The sequence below is a fragment of the Triticum urartu genome, unplaced genomic scaffold (genome assembly GCF_003073215.2).
Source record: "Triticum urartu cultivar G1812 unplaced genomic scaffold, Tu2.1 TuUngrouped_contig_7091, whole genome shotgun sequence".
Lineage (NCBI taxonomy): Eukaryota > Viridiplantae > Streptophyta > Magnoliopsida > Poales > Poaceae > Triticum > Triticum urartu.
In genome coordinates this window covers 1-21168 of record NW_024117908.1, presented here as the reverse complement: position 1 = coordinate 21168, position 21168 = coordinate 1, and the positions used below count along the sequence as shown (strand labels likewise).

Below are 21168 nucleotides of genomic sequence, written 5' to 3'. Positions count from 1 at the left end.
CCGTTGCCGACGGCCTTGGCCGTCGGCATAGATGTACGGACACCGTCGGGATAGGTCTTATGCCGACGGCCTTTCTATGCCGACGGCCTTTCTGGCTACGCCCACGGATATTTTGAGGGCTATGCCGACGGCCCTGGCCGTCGGCATAGGGTGCGAATCCGGTAGTGATTGTCTTGTAGAACTTCCTCGTTCAAGGCTTGAATATTCTAGAGGGGTTATGTCTATTCATGGGCATACTGGTGGGCTGGCCTTGCATAACCTGCCTAATGTAGAGACAGCGTATATAAAGAAAGTGGCACACTTTTCACTGACGGAGCTCAATAAACTGAAATCCCTAGCAAATCTGTATTTCTTCCAATGCAGCATCACGTGCCATGGACTGCAGGATCTCATGTGCCTCAAATCAGTTAAAGTAATAGATTGTCCCAACTTCTTTCGGTGGCCCATCGAAGCATCTCACACCATCAGGCCTTTCCCTGCTTCCCTCAAGAAACTTGAGATTTTCGGAGAGTCAGGCATGCAGTCAATGGCTCTGCTCTCCAACCTCACTTGTCTGACCGATCTAGAACTGGTGGACTGTGAAAATTGGACAATGGATGGGTTTAATCCTCTCATCACAGTCAACCTTGATAGATTGGCGGTCTATAACAGAGATAAGTGTCTTGGCCGCTCTGTATCAGCGGATCTGTTGTCGGAATTGGCGGGAGCAAGGACCAACCTATCATTGCCTGCAGGCTCCTTCCGACTGGAATCTCTTGTAGTGGATAGCATCTCAGCGGTGCTTGTTGCTCCCATCTGCACCCTCCTCGCCCCTACCGTCAAGTGGTTAACATTCTGGTATGATCAGCGGGCAGGAAGCTTCACAGGAGAGGAAGAAGGAGCTCTTCAGCTCCTCACCTCCCTTAAGTTCATCACATTTGAGGATTGCCCCAATCTGCCGTCCCTTCCTCAAGGGTTACGCAGCCTTCCTTCTCTTGAGCATCTATGTGTCGAAGGTTGTCCTCAAATCCGGTCTCTGCCTAAGGGTGCCTTCCCACCTTCACTGCAAAGACTAACCGTACAGAGTTGCAGTTCTGAGTTACAAGAGGAAGTCGAGAAATTAAAAGCAACAAATCCAGATTTCCAGGTGCGGCTTTGAGTAGCACAAGGTAACACGCCTCCCGCCTTCTATGTATTCCTTGTTTCCTTACGAGGAAAGGAAATCAATCCCACGATTCTCCGCTGTTTTACAGTACTAACAAATAACTTGTTACTCTGACAGGTGGCTTAGTTGCCGGCACAGCTGCTCGGTCGTTGGCATTGTTACATAAGTCGTGAAGGCTTTCGGTTTACTGTTATTGAGTTCAGCTCCGGCCAGGATATATCAACGCAAGTGATCATGTCGCATGTGCACGCGTCAGTCGATGCATTCGTCAGTTAATTAGTAAGTTCTCCTTGAATTACGATTCATTCCGGCGTGCTTCTGTGTTATGACTTACAGCTATCTGGGCTTACACATCTGGTACCTGTTGTTGTGTCTCCAGATCAATGAACCTAGATCAGAGGTGAATGATACTGAGCATCTGTATGTTCTGTAGAGCAATTACAACAGACGGTGGATTCGGTGTTCAGGACTTAATTGGTGCTCCAACCAAACAGTAACAATAACAGTATTAACAGAAGTATCATCAAAAAGTAGTTGTGCTGTTCTACCATGTTCCTTTCCCTCTCTTTTTTTCCTATTCCTAGTTTATTAGCATCTCAACAGTGCTTGTTTCACACTTTGCGCGTTCTGTGTGGCATCATCGATATCGTTCAGGTTCAGGTGTTCCATATTGACGAACCCAAAGAAACCCTGCAGAGGAAGATATGATTAAAGATCAACACGGTGCGATCATGACCTCTTTCAACCTGACGGAGGTGACTAACAAGTATGAAGGTACTGAACATTTGAATGCCTATTTTTTTCTTCATTTATTCTTAGATAGTACAATACAATCAATAAAGTGGATGTATGTTGTTTCTCTGACCTTCCGTTCATTACTTTGAATCTGCAGTACATTTAGGGCCTACAGTGGCTTTGGCATTCAGGATTTCGTTCATCCATCCAAACAATAATCAGTAAAAGTGACAGAAGTATCATCGAGAAGTGGCTGTGCAGTTCTACCAGGACCATTTCAAAGGTCAGCGAATCACTCCTTCCCTCTCTTATTATTATTATTATTATTATTGGTTTAGCATCTCAGCGGTGCTTGTTGCTCCCATCTGCAGTATACTTGCCGCGAGCTACCCTCGACACATTGGAGTTCTGGAATGATGGCCGGGCGGAAAGCTTCATCGAAGAGGAAGAAAAAACACTTTCAATGCATATTGGTGTAAGCAGCACACCTTCTTTGCTCCATTTTTGGTGCCATAATGCAACTATGTCTCACACCCTTTTCTGAATCTCTCGGTGCTAAACATGTATGTTTTTTGCAATATTGGAACAGGTACGTTGTTTTTCATGCTCTTGGTCAGTCCATGGTACCACCCACTGCCAACTGCATCTTGTGCGGATTGTGGAGACTGCATATATATATGGTAAAGTTTCACAGACTGGCATTGATCCTTCAGAGTTCCTACTTCACCAACTGACCAACTCAAAGTAACGAACTGAGGCATTTAAATTTAAATTAGACAATGAGTTCCATTTACCTTAGATAATTTCCTCAGATTCTGCAGAACAAGTTGTAGCCAGCAGTCAATTCTGAAGTTGGTTGTTCCATCAAGATAAGAAAATTAACAAGTGAGCCTGTGCCTTCATATCTTGACGGAGTGCTGCGTAGTTTTGGATCGACCCTATCGAAGGTACTGATTACATCACATGTGGTCCGTGTTGAACGATGGATGATTCAAATGTTTTGGTACTGATTTGTTTTATGTATGCGGTGGCATGCATCATGGCAGAACCTGAAGTGCTCAACCTGATGAAGAAGAGGAAGCTAGTGCAGTATGATTCAGGACTACAAAGCATTGCAGCACCTCCCGCCTCCTTCTCGGTGTCTCCACACCGCTAGTCTTTCTTCAGCACCCCCCGGGAGCGCATCCTCCACTCCTTTGCTCTTTCCACATTTGGTGGCGACGCCACAGCCACACGTCCCAGGGCGCTTATTACCCATGGCCCGTTCTCTCCCTACCGCCGCCGGCCAGCTCCCCACCACTCCATATTCGTCCACCTTTTGTCTCATCCTCTCCCCTCCTTGGTAGACTGTACATGCTGATTCAGTCCGGGCGTGTGCAGAGTTTGCTAGCTGCACCTAGCTAGTCAAACGCCATGCCGGGCCTTACATGCTGAACTACAGTCAACATCTCTGAATAGTCAGTATCCTGTTTAGATCTCTCAGACATGTCTCCTTTGGAAAAAAAATGCATGTTTCTCTAGTGTTGAATAGTACATCCATTCATATCCCTGCTCTAACAAACTTACTTCAAAGGCTGGAACTTGATTATTGCAGTTCCAGCTCCAGTCAGCAAGCAAGAATCCGAGAAGAAGTTGTAGTGTTGCTGTAACTGCTGCTTGATTAAGTCTGACATGACATCCTAACTCTAGCTTGTTTACCCTGAAGAAACTGCTTCTTGTTTAGATATGTAGTTATTTGTGTGAAGCAGCACACTCTTAATAAATAAATTGTCCATTCTTGGATTGTGCGAGCGTGCACATCGATTACGTTCTCTTTCTGGTTTTCTTCTTTTTGAGGTAAACAATAGAATCTCCTCAGTTTGTGTGTGTGTGTGTCTATGTTGCAATAATCATTAATAGAAATCACCTAATTATCACCATCGTCGGACGAGGATATAATGACGACGTTCGGTCCATCTGCTTCCGTCTCGACGGCGGCCGCTGCACACAGAGTAGCCCTCCTCTGCTCGCGAGCTGCCGCCTCTTCTTCAGCCGCCCTACGCAGGACAGCCTTTGCCTACGCCGTCGACCGAGACACGGATAGCACGGCCTGGTTGTGCTTCTACTGCGCCGTGCAGAGCTTCCAGAACCAGGGCAGTGAGAGCGGCAACATCGAACGCTGGAGCCGTTATCTGTTCCTCGGGCTCCTCCTCATCCTCGAAGTTGACGTCGAGGTGCTCCTGCATCACCTTGAAGGCCGCCTCTGCCTGAGCGTCCTCCTCCTTCTCCCTGCGGTTACAGGACAGCTCGGACGATATGGGCTCGACTTCGGATTCGGAGTAGTTGGTGTGGCCGGAAGCGACAGATGAACAGCCGCCCGAGGTGGCCGACCAAGCACCAGGCTTGGAGCCCGTGCCGGAGTTCGAGCCTATGCCAGACTTGAACCCCGCATCGGACTTGGAGCCCACTCCCACACTGGTGCCGTGCACCAGTGCCCTCGGGCAACGACCTCCTATGGAGATCCAGATGGTGAAAAGCTTCCTCACCATGGCTGCTGAAAATGGATTTCGCAGGCGCGTGGAAGTAATGGAGTGGCGGTGGAATGATGCTGAACGCCGGTATTTTAGCAGTGCCGAGAGTGGGATACAGGTTGTGGCGGAAGATTGTTTTAGCGGCAGATCGATTTGGTGGGAATGCGCGGTGGCGGTGGCAATGGGCATTGCCCGGTGGCTCTGCTCTCTGGAAGGCATCCGTTTGGGCGGCGACGCAGCAGAAAGACCGATAACTTTTGCAAAACACACCCTGGTTGACCAAACATATAGAAACAGATCCCAGACATACCCTTTACTTTTGCAAAGGATCCCATGCTACATAAATGATTTTTTGTCAAGGAAGTACCTGAAATAAGGTTGAAAACGAGGCCTCCGTATTTTTCATGCAAAGTAGACCACATTGGATTCCCACTGCCCAAGTTTCATGAATTTTAGAGTTTTATTTCTATATTTCATGCATTTTGTTATTTTCTAGTGATTTGTTAAAAGTTGCTCAAATTTAAACTACATGTGTGATGTAGTTTGGTCCTAAAAATTGACAAACCCATTTTAAGCTTTAATATTGGTGGTGTATGCACTGGGGACAACCAAACTTGAAATTTCCAACCATTTTGGTGTGAATGGTGAGCCTTGCAAGTTTGACACCATTTTAAAAAACCAAAGAAAGTGACAAAAACCTCGAAATTTGAAATGCTTTTGCATGGAGCCATATTATATATGTGGACTACTTACTTGGAAAAATCATAAACTTGCAATACCACAAGTTTGAAAAAAAAAACTTCACAAAATGGTCTATCTAGTACGAACATGCATGAATTTCAAGCTATATACCAATGACATGGTCATATCCATGACATAGTCCATGACAACATGGCCAAATTTTGACATAAACATGGGTATTATCATGTGAACAATGTTGACATAGGAATTCGGAATTATTTTGCATTAATATATATATTTATATTTATATTTATTTTTCAAGTCCTAGAGATGATATTTTTCTAAAGGAAGTACCTGAAATAAGCTTACAAATTGGACCTTTGTATTTTTCATGCAAAGTAAACCATTTTGGATGCCCACCGCCCATGTTTCATGAATTTTAGAGTTTTTTTATTACTACATTTCATATATTTAGTAAATTTCTAGTGATTTATCAGAAGTAGATCAAATTTGAATTACAAGTGTGATGTACTTTGGTCCTAAAAATTGATAAAAAAAACCACTTTAAGCTTTAATATTGGTGTTTTATGCACTGGGGACAACACTTGAATTTTACCAACCACTTGGTATGAATGGTGAGCCTTGTAAGTTTGACCACATTTTAAAAAATGACAAAGAAAATGAAAATAACCTCAAAATTTGAAATCCTTTTGCATGGAGCCATCTTATGCACACTACTTAGTGGGAAAACCATAAACTTGCAATACCACAAGTTAAAAAAACATCACAAAAAGGGCTTATCTAGTATGAACATGCATAAATTTCAATCCATATGCCCATGGCATGGTCACATCCATGGCATAGTCCATGATAACCTGGCCAAAGTTTGTCATGAACATGGGTGTTATCATTGTGAAAATGTTGACATAGGAATTTAAAATTATTTGTATTAATTTTTTTTTCATTTTTCAAGTGCGAGAAATGACTCTTTTGTGACGGAAGTATCTGAAATAAGCTTGAAATTGGAGGTTTCACATCCGCCATCCCCAAATAGTTCCCGCCTTTATAATTTTTTAAATTTATTGAGTAATAGTACGTAGCAAAATATGTTATTTTTCCTAAATGTTTTACTGCCATATAGGAGTATGAAATTTGTGTGTATGAATGGAGTGGTTGAGTATGAAATAAAATAAAGTGGATGTTACCCAAAAAATGGAATTGAGAAGAACGTTCAATTTGTTGTCATAGCCCAGCCCATTAACACAGACAGGTAGGCTTTAAAGTCGTCAATGCAGCCCGTTGCAATGCACAGGTGTTCTACTAGTCACTTGTAGCACCTCAGAGGGGTATGCGGTAGTGCGCGTGCACTAGGCCAGGCCCAGAAATGCATGAACTCCTAGCGAGGATTGTGATTCAATCACAAAACCAGTAGCGCTTCTCTCGAAAGAAAACAAACCAGCACTGCGTGTCAGAGACCGCTTTACTTTTTTTTAGGATGTTAAAGATTGGTTTACTTGTAGGAAGTAAACCCACCAAGCGGTCAACATGGTAACCGACCGACAAAATTTTGAAATAAATGGTAGGATGAGCATCCCCAACCTCTCCCATCAATAAAAATATAGTGATCGCGAGGTTTTATGTCCTATTTTTTTTCTTGTTTTCTCATTTTTTAAACATTTATGTTTCACTAATTTTGTAAAAAAAACATATTCTTACTGTATTAAAAAATGTTTAGCATGTATTGGAAAATTATCGTGTATTATTATTTTAAAGTTCATCATGTATTAAATATGTCCAGCATTATTATAAAATATTAATTATATATTTACAAAATGTTTATAGTGTAATTTAAAGTGCATATTGTGTATACAAAGATTGTTCATTGTGTATATTGAAAATGTTGGCCAGTTCTTTATATGTCTTGACAAATTTAGAAAAAATGTTCATGAAACTAAAAAATGTTGTCTAGTATTAAAAACATGTTTATCATGCAATTTTTAAATGTTATGCATTCTTTATAAGTCTTCGCCCGTTTTAGAAAAAAGCTCATGTAATTAAAAAAATGTTTTCATGTATTAAAAAAATGTCTATTATGGATTATAATGTTCATCTTATATTAGAAAAAGGATTATCATGTGTTAAATAAATGTTCAGTGTGTATTTAAAAACTTGTTCATCATGTGTTAAAAATTATTCGTCATGTATTGAAATTGTTTGTGTATTTATAAAATAATTGAATATTTTTATTTGCATAAAATAGGTAAAGAGAAAAGGTAGAAAACCCCAAACGAAAAACAGAGGAAAAATAAAAAAGCAAAAGAAAAAGCAAAATTGATAAACATAGGAAAAACCCAAAGAAGCCCGCTGCAGAAAAGAGAACAGAAAAAGAAAAAAGTAAAACAAAGGAAGTTCACCAAAACGACAGACGGTTAAACAGAGGAAGCCCTCAGCCGCCTCAGGGTTTAGAGTCAGAGGAACGCGGAAGAAAAGTGATCTGCCTGGAGCATCTCAGAGGAACGCGTACATGTTTCTCACAGACAGCAGACAGTGATGTGGTGGTGTTTGATGTTTCCATGTGGGTATCTCCGCAGCTAGTTTTTTACGTGCTGGCCGACCCGCCCGCCCGCCCGCTGCATATATATACATACGATCAGTGACCCATATAGATCACAAGCAACTAAGCCCGAAAAAATATACATGGAGTTGGAGAGCAGCGTGGTGGGCGCGATCGCGGAGGCCAGCCTCGACCTCGACCGGGAGAAGCTGCCGGCAACGCTGCTGCTGTGTGGCGTCCTCGAGGCTGCCGGGGCGCTGTGGCTGCTTGTCTATCGGGGTCCCGGCGGCGTCTTCCTCCATGGTGGCAAGGTGGCCTTCTATTCTTACTACGCCATTCTCGTTGTCCTGGTGCTTTTTGGGTGCGCGGAGGCCTGGGCTGGCCTCTGGGTGAACCAGCGGCCATGTGACCGGCGAGCAGTCGGGAGGACCGTCCTGTGGTGCTCCATCCTGCCCCTTGTCCTCGTTGCGGGCCTCGGAGGTTTTGCGTCCGCCATCCCCAAATAGTTCCCGCCTTTATAAGTTTTTGTTTGTATTTATTATGTAGTATGTTTAAAAAAAATTGAGTGGTATTATTCCGAATCAAAATTCTCTTGGAGTGTATACGTATTTGTGTGATTGAATTTTGTTTTTGAGGCATATGTGTGTGAATGAATGGAGTGCGTGAATATGAAATAAAATAAAGAGGACGTTAAAGAAAGGAAATTGAAATGAGGACCTTCATTTGGTTGTTTGTTGAGGTTTTGCTCATGGTCATAGCCCAAGCCCATTTAGACGTGCAGGCCTTTCAAGCATTAACTCAGACGATAACCCATCTGGGCCCAGCCCGTTACAGTTTTTGTATATATAAACCAAGCTGGAGATGAGCTGCCGTCTCCCCCGCAGAGTATTTCGCTTTGCTTCCTCCGTCCGTCCACTCCACGCCACGGCCGGCCGCTGACGAACTGCTAGCTCTCTTCCGTGGGATCTGCCGATGGAGGCCGCCGGGATTGGGTGGCTAGCGCAAGAGATCCTCTCGAGCCCCCTCATCGGCAGGCCCCCTGATCGCTGGGTCCGCGAGGCCGGGCTTGCGGTGGAAATCGAGGGGCTCACGTCTGCAATCAAGGGAGTCCGCATGGTCGTCTCTGCTCTTGAAGGCAGGGAGCTTGGCAACGAGCCACTGGGTGAATCTCTTGCTGATCTCAAGGAGGTGCTCTATGATGCGGCCAACGTGGTCGACGACCTCGACTTCTACAGGCCCCAACAGGGTAAGCCTGCGTACCACCTGCAGATTACTTCAGTTGTGACTTGTGGGTCTCTGTTGCAAAATAAAGTTAATTATATTTTACCTGAGCTGAGCTCCCTTCTTGAGGTGTTGCTGTAGAAATAACCGATGCCAAAACGCTTCACGTACGGTGAAATTAGAATTTATCCGACCTTCCTTCTTCGGGTAGTTGTGTTGGTGTAGAAATAGCGGATGCCGAAACGCTTCACGTACGGTGGAATTAGACCTTCCTTCTTCCGGTAGTGGTGTTGGTGTAGAAATAGCCTATGCCAATGCCGTTGTGAAATCTAGTTTTGTCAGTGTTTTGGTCAGTGGGGTTTTCATCCGAGGTAAATTTAGTCCCTCGTACCGTGGTTTTCATCCGAGGTGTATTTTGACTAGAACTTGACATGTCATCGGGGTTTGACGAAAGAGAAAAAATAGTGTGCTATGACAAAATAGTGAGGCCTTAAAATATGCTATTAGCGATATTGTACACTAATTCATTTAGAGAGACATTGCTCAAAACAGTATAGCGGGTTATTAGCAATGCTATAGCACGCTATTTTTTTATTAGGTTTGACTGTCACGTCACGAAGAGGCGACGGCCCTGGTGGCACCGCACGCAAGGCACGACGGACTTGCTCATGGGATGCTGAACTCTTGTCATACTCGTTGTCCAAGTCATGTGGCCGACACCAGTAGGTTGCAAGCGCCGTGCCCGTCGTGATTTTTTTTTGAAACGGAGGTAAAAGATTTGCCTCACCGATTAATTAAGAAGAAGAGAATTTTTCTAGTTAATTAACGAGAAACCGGGCGAGAACCAGGCCAAAAACCTATACATATAGACCACACGTGGACTACTCGCTAAGAAAGAAACTCCATGACACCACGGTCAACCCGACAAACATACATAAGCGTATCAACCACGATCCCTCGCACTTCTACGTCGCAATGAAACCCCCAACAAAACCAAAGTTAAATACACAACAAACACCATCACATCAATGGGGGACAAGCCAATCAGAGATGGTGGTTGAAGAGACTGAGTATCATTCATTAAGCAGCCGCGAATGCCATACCAATGACACCACTCTTCTTGACTATGCTCATGAGAGCCTTCTTCACCTTCTTGATTTTGCCCGTAGAAGCCTCCTCCGCTAGGAGGCAAGCAATTGCCTTCCCATACCCAGTGCTAGCTTCCTCCAAGCCAGCGAGCAAGCCGCATAGCTTTTTCACGAAGACCGCCTCGTCAATACGTGCTAATATACCTTAATGGTCAAAGACAAGCGACCAGATGGACTTCAACGCCTCATAATTAGGTGCCAAAGCACCCGTCTCATCAACCTCGGCACTCACAGATGCCACCTAGCCAACAACCATAGGTGGGACAACAATAACAACATTCAAACCTCCACGGTCCACAAAGGCAATCGGATGACTCGGCTCCAACGGCAACGGTGAGGTCGTAGTCGGCATCGCCAAGGCCCCTCCAAGCGACCCCATCTCCTTAAAAGTAGGAGAAGTGGGCTCCCCACAAATCTGCAGCAGCTCGGGCATAATCTGCAACACCGGAGTCATGACCTCGACAATGGCTGCAATCACAGAGGCAATTGGCATGACACGCAGCTCCATAGTCGACGCCTCGGTCGAGACAACCTTCGTAAACACCATCGAAAGATGTGAACTTGGCTCCCCACCAAGCTCATGTAGCTTAGGCATAGTCTGCAACACCGGAGCCACTACCAACAAGCGGCGAAGGTGGGCAAGATCTAGCACGAGGGAAGATCTAGCGCTGGGATTGCATCATTGTCGGACGAGGAGATCATGTCAGGAAGTTGTAGACGGGTCGTTGCGGCGCCTTACATAACAGAAACGAGCTTTGTGGCCGAAGCAGAGGCAACTCATGCACCAAACTGGATCCCTGCACTCACGGGCGCAATTTTGACTTGTGAGTCTCTGTTGCAAAATACAGTTAAATTAGATTTTTATCCAAGCTGAGATTCATTATTCAGGTGGTGGTGGTGTACAAATAGCCGACGTTGCTGCGAAATGTTTTGGTCAGTTCGTACGAGTTAGTTCGTACGAGTTAGTGTTCTGTTGAAACGCCTCATGTACTGTGGAATTAGAATTTATCTGAGCTTCCTTCTTTAGGTAGTGGTGTACAAATAGCCGTTGTGAAATCTAGTTTTGTTCATATTTTGGTCAGTTCGCACGAGTTACTAGTGTTTTGTTCAAACTATTCATGTCCTGTCTAGTTTCCCTTACAAAAAGAAATTAAAAAAATGCCCAGTCTTTTGAGGCCTGGGAGTGTTATTTCACTGAATCTATAACCTTTTGACAAGGCTTGGTTTCTAAATGTAAAGGAGGCAGGGAGTTTACGGTTAATGGGATCATGCTAATACTTCTCTTATTTTGGCACAGTTACTTCAACATCAATGGTCGATACTGATATACCGCCAACAAGTAACAGTCGTGGGAAAAGGCAACACTCCAAGGCATGGGACCATTTTGTTGTGACAAGAGATGGTAATGGAAACCCTGAGAAGGCAGAATGTGAGTATTGTCAAACGGTAGTTCAGTGTAAGACTACAAATGGGACAGGGGTTTTGAGCAGGCATATCAAGAGTGCTGGTTGTAGGGCAAGTCACCAACCGCAAGAACCTTCCTTGAGGTATGATTTACGGCATATCAATGTCTCTGTATTTTATCTTTTGGGATAAATAATTAATTCAAAAAGCCTAGAGTTTACCCGTTTCTGCATCCATGTGTATCCCTTATTCTTGTTGTTCATTTATATAAACGATTTGCTTAAGAACATTTTCTTTATTGTTGTAGCATAGGCAATGCTACTGGGAATGCTTCGCCTGTTCCAGTTAGTAATTCATCCAGCAGAAAAAGGATGAGAATTGATCATGAGCCAACACAGGTCACAATAGATAACACATACCTGTCGAACAGGGACGAATTTTCCAGCAGGTTACGACAAATAATTAGTCAATTGAAGGGTATTCAAAGGGATATGAGAGGGGTTCTCGACATGCTTGGGTTATATTCTGCTGCAACTACAGATCACCGTCAGAATACAACAACCGATCCATGCCGAAGAACATCAAGTCTTGTTCAAAGAAAAATGTACGGGAGAACTGCAGAGAAGAAATTCATCATCAATTTGATACGAGAATACAAATTAGCTACTGGTGCCACTGTTCTACCTATTGTAGGGATCGGACAAGTTGGGAAGACAGCTTTTGCCCAACTCGTATACAATGATCCTTCTGTAGAAAAGCAATTTGTCCACAGGATATGGATTTGGGTGTCTAAAAACTTTGATGAAGTTAGACTCACAACGGAGATGTTAGATTTTGTGTCCGAGGAAACACATCAAGGGCTTTGCAGCTTTGCCAAGCTTCAAGAACTCTAGAAGACTAAAATAAAATCGAAGAGGGTTCTACTTGTTTTAGATGATGTCTGGGATGATAGAAATGATAGCCGATGGGACCAACTATTGGCTCCTTTTAAGTCAGAGAATTCGAACAACAATTTGATAATCATGACAACTAGAAAATCATCTATTGCAAAAAGTAGAGGAACGGTTAAACCAATTAAGTTAGGTGCATTGGAAAAACAGGATTTCTGGTTACTGTTCAAAGCATGTGCATTTGGTGATGAGAACTACGAAGAGAAAGAAAGTCTAAGTGACATAGCGCATAAAATGGCACAAACATTAAAGAAAAACCCATTAGCAGCACAAACTGCAGGAGCACTATTAAGGGAACATCTTACCGTTGAGCATTGGACTAACAATCTGAAGAATGAATATTGGAAATCCCTGCAACTATGTAACGGCATCATGTCGGCTTTGAAGATTTGCTATGATGAGTTGCCCTTCCATTTACAACAGTGCTTCTCATATTGTTCTATATTCCCATATAATTATCTGTTTTATGCCGATGAGTTAGTTCGTATGTGGATTTCACAGGGATTTGTGAAGCCTGATTATTCAAGTGACAGTTTGGAGGAGATGGGACGGTCCTATCTAACTGACTTGGTGAACTTGGGATTCTTTGAGCAGGTTGAGGAAAATGAAGAAGTCTTCTCTTCGGGCAGACAGACATCCTATGCCATTAGAGATCTTATGCATGATTTTGCAAGGGTTGTTTCAAGAATGCAGTGTGCAACATTGGATGGTATATATTGCAATGAAATATCGCCAACTGTACACCATTTGTCAATTCTAACTGATTATGTATATCCTATGGATGATCAGACCAACAACATATCTCGTAGTGAGAAGTTCGAAGAAAGTGTACGAATTGCATTTACATCAGTGAGAAACTTGAGGACACTAGTGTTAATTGGGCAGTATGACTCCTCCTTCTTCAAAGTCTTCAAAGAAGTATCCCAAAAGGAACATCATTTGAGAGTGCTTCATTTGTCTGCAACATCTGCTGATTCTCATTCCTTCATGTGTGGTTGGATAAATCATACACATCTCCGGTATCTAAAACTTGAGGGCAGTCATGTTGAGTTGGGTTCACCATCTCAAGTTAAGAGCAAGTTTTCTCATCAAATATTAGATGGTTGGCTTACCTCTTTGCAGATAATTCATCTAGAGAACTGTGGAGAGGGCTGGATACTTCCATGTCTGGAAAGGTTTCCGTTTCTTACAAGGTTGAAGTTGAGAAACATACGGAAGTAAGAGAAGTATCGGTTCCGTCATTGAAGGAGCTAGTTTTAGTTGAGATGCCAGAGTTGGAGAATTGTGTCTGCACTTCTCTAGGAGATATGAACTCTAGTTTAAGAGTACTGGAGATCCGAGGTTGCCCTGCACTTAAGATGTTTGATTTGCTTGAGAAACATTATAGCTTCAATATGGAGAAGAATGCATGGTTGCCCAGTCTTACGAAATTCGTAATCTGCGATTGTCCTCACTTGCAAGTATTGCAACCTCTTCGGCCTTCAGCCACATTTTCTGAACTTTTAATCAGCAGAGTTTCAAAGTTTCTGACCATGAAATCTTTTTCCACGGAAACGTTCGAAATTAGGCCAAACAGTCTTTTCGGTGAGTTTTCTGGTGTGATGAGACTGGATGACAAAATCTTGGCATACTCAAACACTTGAAAATAAAAGGCTGCCGGAATCTGGTGTCTATTTCACTAATAAGTTTTTCTCATCTGGTATCTCTAGAGAGTTTGAGCATAAAAAACTGCACATAACTCTTCTCTTCAGATATTCTGTCACAGCACACACACGAAGACGTGATAGCTGCAGATAATAGTGCCTTGCCATACCTTGAAAGTCTCAAAATTGTTTCATGTGGAATAACGGGGAAATGGCTATCTATGATGGCCATGAAGGAATTGCTCATAAAGGACTGTCCAAAGTTGACAGAGTTGCGGATTGAAGGAGGAGGAAACATGCAGTCGAACCTTATCCTAGCCTCGGAGGCTTCATCATCAGGATATGAGAATGATTTGTCGGCAGCTCGGCTCAAGATGGATTGTGGTGCGTTCCATTAAATGTCACCTCCTCTCTCAAAAAGATAACTATTCTTGAATGCCCTAGTCTAATATTTGATGGGAGCAGGAAAGGCTTCGCTGGATTTACCTCCCTTGAGTATCTAAAAATTGAGGAATGCCCCGAGCTGTTCTCTTCTTTGGTGCACGGAAGATTGTTCCTCCCGCGATCACTTGAAGAAATTGTAATTGATGAGTATTCCCAGGAAACCCTACAGCCTTGCTTTCTGAATGACCATACTTGCCTAAAAAAACTAGCAGTATCCTTTAGCCAAAGTTTGAACTCTCTAATGCTGCACTCCTGCACGTCTTTGGAAGATTTGACAATTATAGCATGCAGATGGCTCGCCACATTGCATGGCATGGAATCGCTTGGAAACCTTAGGTCTTTGGCATTATATACAAACTCATGTTTGGAATTTCTACAGCTGGAATCCTTCATTCTGCTGGAAGATCTTCGTATTGAAAGTTATACATCACTCGTCACACTAGAGGGCTTGCGATCCCTCGTGAACCTCAAGCATTTGGAAGTAGTCGAATGCCCTGCCACCTTTGGAGAGAGTTACGAGCTAATAGGTGGAATTTTCCCTAGACTGGAAAGTCTTAAAATTGATGATTTGTCTCACCTTACCACGTCATTCTAGAAGGGCCTCACCTCCCTCCAACGACTACAGCTATATCTTGTGAAAGAGGCGAGACTAACAGATGAGCAAGAGATAGCACTTCTGCTCCACACGTTCCTGCAGCATCTTGTATTTTGGACTTGTGAGCAGCTCGTAGATTTTCCGGCGGGGCTGCACAACCTTCCTTCCCTCAAGACGTTGAAGATCCGATGGTGTCCAGGCATCTCAGAGCTGCCGAAGGAGGGTCTCCCACCCTCGCTGGAAGAGCTAGAGATCCACGGCTGCAGTAGCGAGCTGTCAAAACAGTGCAGAGTGCTAGCAACAAGCAAGCTAAAGGTCAATATTGATGAGCGCTATGTGAACTGATTACCTAGTGTCATTATAAGGTATACTTCTTCCGGTCAAAATAAATATATATATATGGTATACTTCTAAGTTGTGCCATATACCATGTTCTTTTTTGAGTTAACGGGATAATTGTACAATTATAAGCTATACTGGAGTGAGTGTCCAGGCTATATCTACTATATCACTAAGCTCGCTAGGGGTAAAAGGCCTCACACTCAATTGAGGTGTTCAATTGGAATTGGATCACCTAATTTTGACCAAATCAACAATTTCTCAAACCTCTCATTCAACTCTTTATACTATACACTATACTTCCTAATTTGTAAGTCCTCGCAATTGATTGAGGTCTTTAGTTTAGAACTTGGTCACCTGATTTTGACCGGGTCAATAATTTCTCAAGGTTTTCTCTTATTTAATTATTTGAATTCACCATACACCCTAATTTTGAAGCTCTTTTATTCGATTGGGATATTCAAATTTGAATTTAGTTTACGATTGTGATCGGGTCAATGTTTTTCAAATCAATAAACACCAACCGGCTAGAAAAACATATCAACCCCGTGCACCCTCTTGTCACCTAGAAAAAAGAAGTGCCACCATGTGATGATACTATAACATTAATATAGTACAGGTAGTCACCACGTAGAAATTTACACACAAAAGTATGAGTTGATTAGCGCATAGCACAAAATCACACCATGAAAGGCCCACCAAATAACCACATTATAAATACTCCATTGTCTCCCCCGTCTGCCAAACTAAATATTCCATCAGTTCCAAAATACAAAGGGTATTAGTTTTTTGAAAAAGTCAAATTTCTTTAACTTTGACCAAGTTTAGAGCAAAAAATATTGACATCCTCAATATGAAGCCGAAAAACTATGGAAATTCATTTCATGATAAATCTGATAACACCAATTTGATATTACGAATTTTGATATATTTCTTCATAAATTTTGATCACACTTATAGAGGTTGGACTTTTTAAAAAAGTAATACACCTTATATTTTAAAACAAAATCAGTATTTTTTTTAAGAATCTCAACAACACCAACGGCGCAGCAAAGTGCGCCCAACCATTCTAGTATACTTCTAAGTCAGTTGTACCATATACCATCGTTCAGGTGTGACCCTCCCTAGCTATTCACTGATGCATGCATTGGCTTCTTGTTTTTCACAAATCCTAAGACTAACAATTGATGCGGGGGAGCAATTCATCTTCTGGTATGTCATCTTTTAGTAGTTTTGGATGATAAGAGTTTTGTATTTTACTTACTGTATGGTGTAGGCAACACACCTTCTTTTCTCCATTTTTGTTGGTTTAAAGGAAGAATGTTTGCTTAGCCTTCTTTCTGAATATATCTGAATGCTAATTAAAAATACGTTTTGTGCAACATTGGAACAGGTTGATTATTTGCTCACAGTCCATGCTACACCCACCCACTGACTACATCTTGTGCAGATTTGATGCATGGTAATGTTTCACTGTCAACTTCACAGTTTCGGTTCCAGTTTAGCAGGCTCATCCATTGACCAGATGAGTCGAAGTAGAGCGAGCAATTATATCCATGATGATGACTTCAATTACCTTGTTCATCATTTTCTGCGTCTTAGATTCGTTACTCTGTTTCTGCAGAAGGATTCACATCCAACAGTGAATTATTACATGTGAAGTTGGTTGGTATTCAGAAGTAACCACTTGGCAGTGAGCCTCTGTCTTGGCCTTGTTAGTGTACGGAGAGCTGCGCAGTTGTGCATAATTGACCATTTCAGAGGTAATTGATGAGTTCAAGTGGTGATTAGAAAAGTTACATTTCAAACTGCGGGTGTGGCATGATGGATGATTCAGGTTTTTGGCAGTACTGATTGGTTTCATGTATTTTATATGGCAGGCCTGCTCCCCTCGCTGTCGATGAGCTACAAATCCTGATGATTCAAGACTGGAGAGCAGTGCAGAGCCTCCTCCACTAGCTCATGCCCCGGCGTCATCTCCTCTGCACTGGCCACATTTGGCGCTGAGGCCGCACACGTTCCCGTGCCGCTCATCGCGGCCGGCTCACTCCATCTTCCTCCACCTCCTCCACTTGTCTTATCCTCTCTCCTTGTTAGTGTACACGTTACATAGTTTGTTACCTGCACTTCTCTTATTCTCTAAAAAGAAAAAAGTCGCTCTCTTAGGAATGCCTCTTTACACTCCTTAATTCATCCTCCCACCGCCCATCATGCCAGATCGACCAGGGATGATGCATGATGTTTCTGCAGTGTTGATCAACACATAAATTCTTCCTTCTGTAAACTTTACCTAGAAAGGCTGGAGACTGTTAGTGCAGTTCAGTTCAAGTGTGTTGTAAACTTGCAATTCTGCTTCAGACTGGCCGCAACGAGCTGCGAGGCTTGGAGCATTACTTGCTCGCTGTTCAGACATGTAATTACTGGTGTTAAGCAGCAGCGCACTCTGCTCACTCTTAAACCCATCGCCCACCAGATTTCTTGCTCATGTCTGTTCCGGGGCGATGTGTTCAGCTCTCATTCTCTCAATCATCTCTAACCACAACACACACAAAAGCAAGCGAAATAAAAATGTGATGCACGGAACTTCCTCCAAAGCCTTGCATATCGCTCGATGCTCAACGGCGAGTTGAACCGTGCTGTGATTTCATTTATAAACATTTTTTTAGAATCATTTCATTTATTAACTGGATGTAGCATACACATGTCTCGCACAGTAGCCCTGATCATCCTCTGGGCTGGGCCAGGTTTCGGGCCGGCTTGCCAAAGCCCAAACTCAAAATCCCATGTCCAGCCTGAAACACATGAACAATACAATTTCACATTTAAAATAATTATTTTGGGGATACTAAAATAATATATTATACGTATTTTTTGAATAAAATATACTCCCTCCATTCCTAAAATATAAGTCTTTCTAGACTTTCCACTATGGACTACTTGCGGAGGAAAATGAGTGAATCCACACTCTAAAGTATGTCTATATACATCTGTATGTAGTTCGTATTGAAATATCTAAAAAAGACTTATATTTAGGAATGGAGGGAGTATATTTTTCGTCATTTTGGCTTTTTCTTTTCCGAATACGCAAAGCTTGCGTACCATTTCATTGATAGAAAAAGATAGTGAATACATTGGGTGGTACAAAACATGGCACAGACGTAAGAGGCGTGAACATGATGCCAGAAGTAGAGAGACAGGAGATGCACAACCCAAACATGGAAAAACAAAGCTAAACTCGTCGACTGGAGACATGGCCCAACCAACAACTAGACAACCAACATCTCAAACATGGCGCCGAGGACACCGTGAGCAAACAAGACAATGCCTTCATGAAGGAGAACAACACCAAGACGTCGTCATCGTCCGGTTCGAAAAACCGAACCTAGGGTTTTCCTCGCTGCTCAAAGGATGGCACAGATAACAGCCATGGCAGCGTCTCCATTAGTAAATATAAGATGTCAAACAATTTATTTCAAAAGGGTGAAATAGGTGATTTGTGAAACGTGCAATTGAAATATAAATATTTTGTGAAACAAGCCAGTGAAAAATGAAATGTAGGTTCTGAATTGTGAAATATTAACCACAAAAAGTAAAATTGTAATGTATCACTGTGAAACTGATTATTTGAAAATGTGGAACAATTTATTTCAAAGAGTGAAATAAGTTATTTGAGAAATGTGTAATTGAAATAGATGCTATATTTGTGAAACAAGCTAGCGAAAGTGAAATGTATGTTTGGATTTGTGAAATAGTAACTACGGAAAGTGAAATTGTATTGTATCGATGTGAAAACTGATTATTTCAAAATTTGAAATATAGGTTCAAACGTGGTTGAAAAATATCGAAGGTTGGTTTCGTTTTAAAGTTTTGGTGCAAGGAGTTAAAATATAAAAGGTAGTTTCAAAAACAAATATATGGATGTTTCAAATTAGTCAATGGAAAAGAATAGGTTGAATTTATTATTTCCGAGAAGAGAGAGAATGAGTCTGTCATATTACTGTGCTCCTCTATGTAAAGTTACGCAGTGATGGGCCAGCAGCTAAAATACCTATCTTTTTTTAAATAAAATACTTTCTTAAACAAACATGCGCATATACGTATACAATGCAAGGTGTCATTGCCCAGTTGGCTAGGTATGGGCAGGTACGTGGTCGTACCTACCGGCACCGCTCAATTTTTCGCTTTGTTGTAGGCTAGCCAAGGTTAGCTCATAACGTATACGAGTAGCCGTACAACTCGTCGCCATAATTGATACTACGACATCTGGTTTCTTAGTTTGGATACAATATTTGACGAAGTCAAATTTTGTAAATATTGACTAACTATGTAAGAAAAGTATCAACATCTACAATACTAAATCTATATGTTATGAAAACTAATTTCATGATGCATCTAATAATATTAGTTTCATATTTTAAATTTTGATATGTTTTTCAATAAACTTAGTCAAAGTTAAGAAATTTTAATTTTGACCAAATTTTATATAGACTAAACAAAACGAAGGGATAACTATACCATATATTAAACTCAAAAATGCTAAACCTACGTAAAAGGTACGTAATGTTACGTGACTTTTCATCCCTAATCAATAAATCCCTTGATTTTAAACTGGGTGGGCCCTCTTCCCTGATTCATCCAATCAAAAGCAACCCATTACGTATATGACGTAAAATTCGTTACATACGTGTAGCATTGCCCAAACTATTAAACTAGCTACCTGTACGTGTAAGGCCATATGCGTTCACCAAGCTGCCCTTGTCTGCTAGCTTAAGGATAAGGAGCAATTAATGGAGGACGACCCAGCTTCTCCGCGGCTCCGCGTCCTCGAGAGCGCCGTCGTAGCGCCCTCGCTGACCCCTCCGGTGCCGGAGACCTCCCTCCCGCTCACCTTCTTAGACGTTCTCTGGCTTAACGCCCCAGGTCCCGACGCCGGCAATGGCATGACCGCCATCCTCTCCAACCTCAAGACGTCCCTCTCCCACGCTCTCGGCGCCTTCTACCCGCTGGCCGGTCGCCTTCGCCTCACGCCCGGCACCGCAGACCGCTACGAGCTGCACCACCACCCCGGCGACGGCGTCGCCTTCACCGTCGCCGAGTGCGACGTCGACGTAAACGAGCTGGCCACGGACGGGCCAAGGGAGGTCGCCAAGATCTTACCGCTCGTGCCACCTCTCCCGGACGGCGGCGCGGTGCTCGCCCTGCAGGCCACCGTGCTGCGCGGCGGACGCGGCCTCGCCATCGGCATGGCTCTGCTCCACGCCGCCTGCGACGGCGCCTCCTCCACGCGCTTCTTCCACACCTGGGTCGCCGCCAGCACCGGCGCCGGCGCGCCTCCGCCTCCTATCATCGACAGAACTCTCGTGACCACGGACCCGAGCGCGCGCCGCCTCTACGACGTATTCCTCGGAGCCGTGGCGGGCAGAGCGGAGAGGGAGTTCGTCAAGATGTCCACCGACCAGCTCCTCGCCACCTTCACTCTGTCAAAGGAGGACATACAACGCGTCAAGGACGTCGTCGTCGTCGCCGCCGACGAGGCGAGAGCGGCGCCGCCGCGATGCTCCTCGCTGGTCGCCACCTTCGGATTCATCTGGTCGTGCTACCAGCGAGCAAAACACGACGATGCAGCAAACGGTGGCGGCCCCACCTACTTCCTCTTCACCGTCGATCACCGCTCGCGGATGAAGCCCCATCCTGTCCCGGCCGAGTACCTCGGTAACTGCGTCGGCGTCGCCCTGCATGGAGCGCCCAAGGCACAGCTCGCAGCGGTAGGCGCCGGCCGCCCCCCCGCCGCGGGGCCCGC

General features: G+C 43.5%; 1 protein-coding gene and 1 pseudogene across 1 annotated transcript; both read left to right on the top strand.

The window, feature by feature from the left end:
- Positions 1-8596: 8596 nt before the first annotated feature.
- LOC125531434 lies at positions 8597-15374 on the top strand (annotated as a pseudogene).
- Positions 15375-20076: 4702 nt separating this feature from the next.
- LOC125531436 (phenolic glucoside malonyltransferase 1-like) lies at positions 20077-21162 on the top strand (the record flags this gene model as incomplete). The annotated part of the gene is made up of 1 exon (XM_048695842.1): positions 20077-21162. A coding segment is annotated over exon 1 (1007 nt), but the record flags the coding sequence as incomplete, so codon positions are not given.
- Positions 21163-21168: the final 6 nt, after the last annotated feature.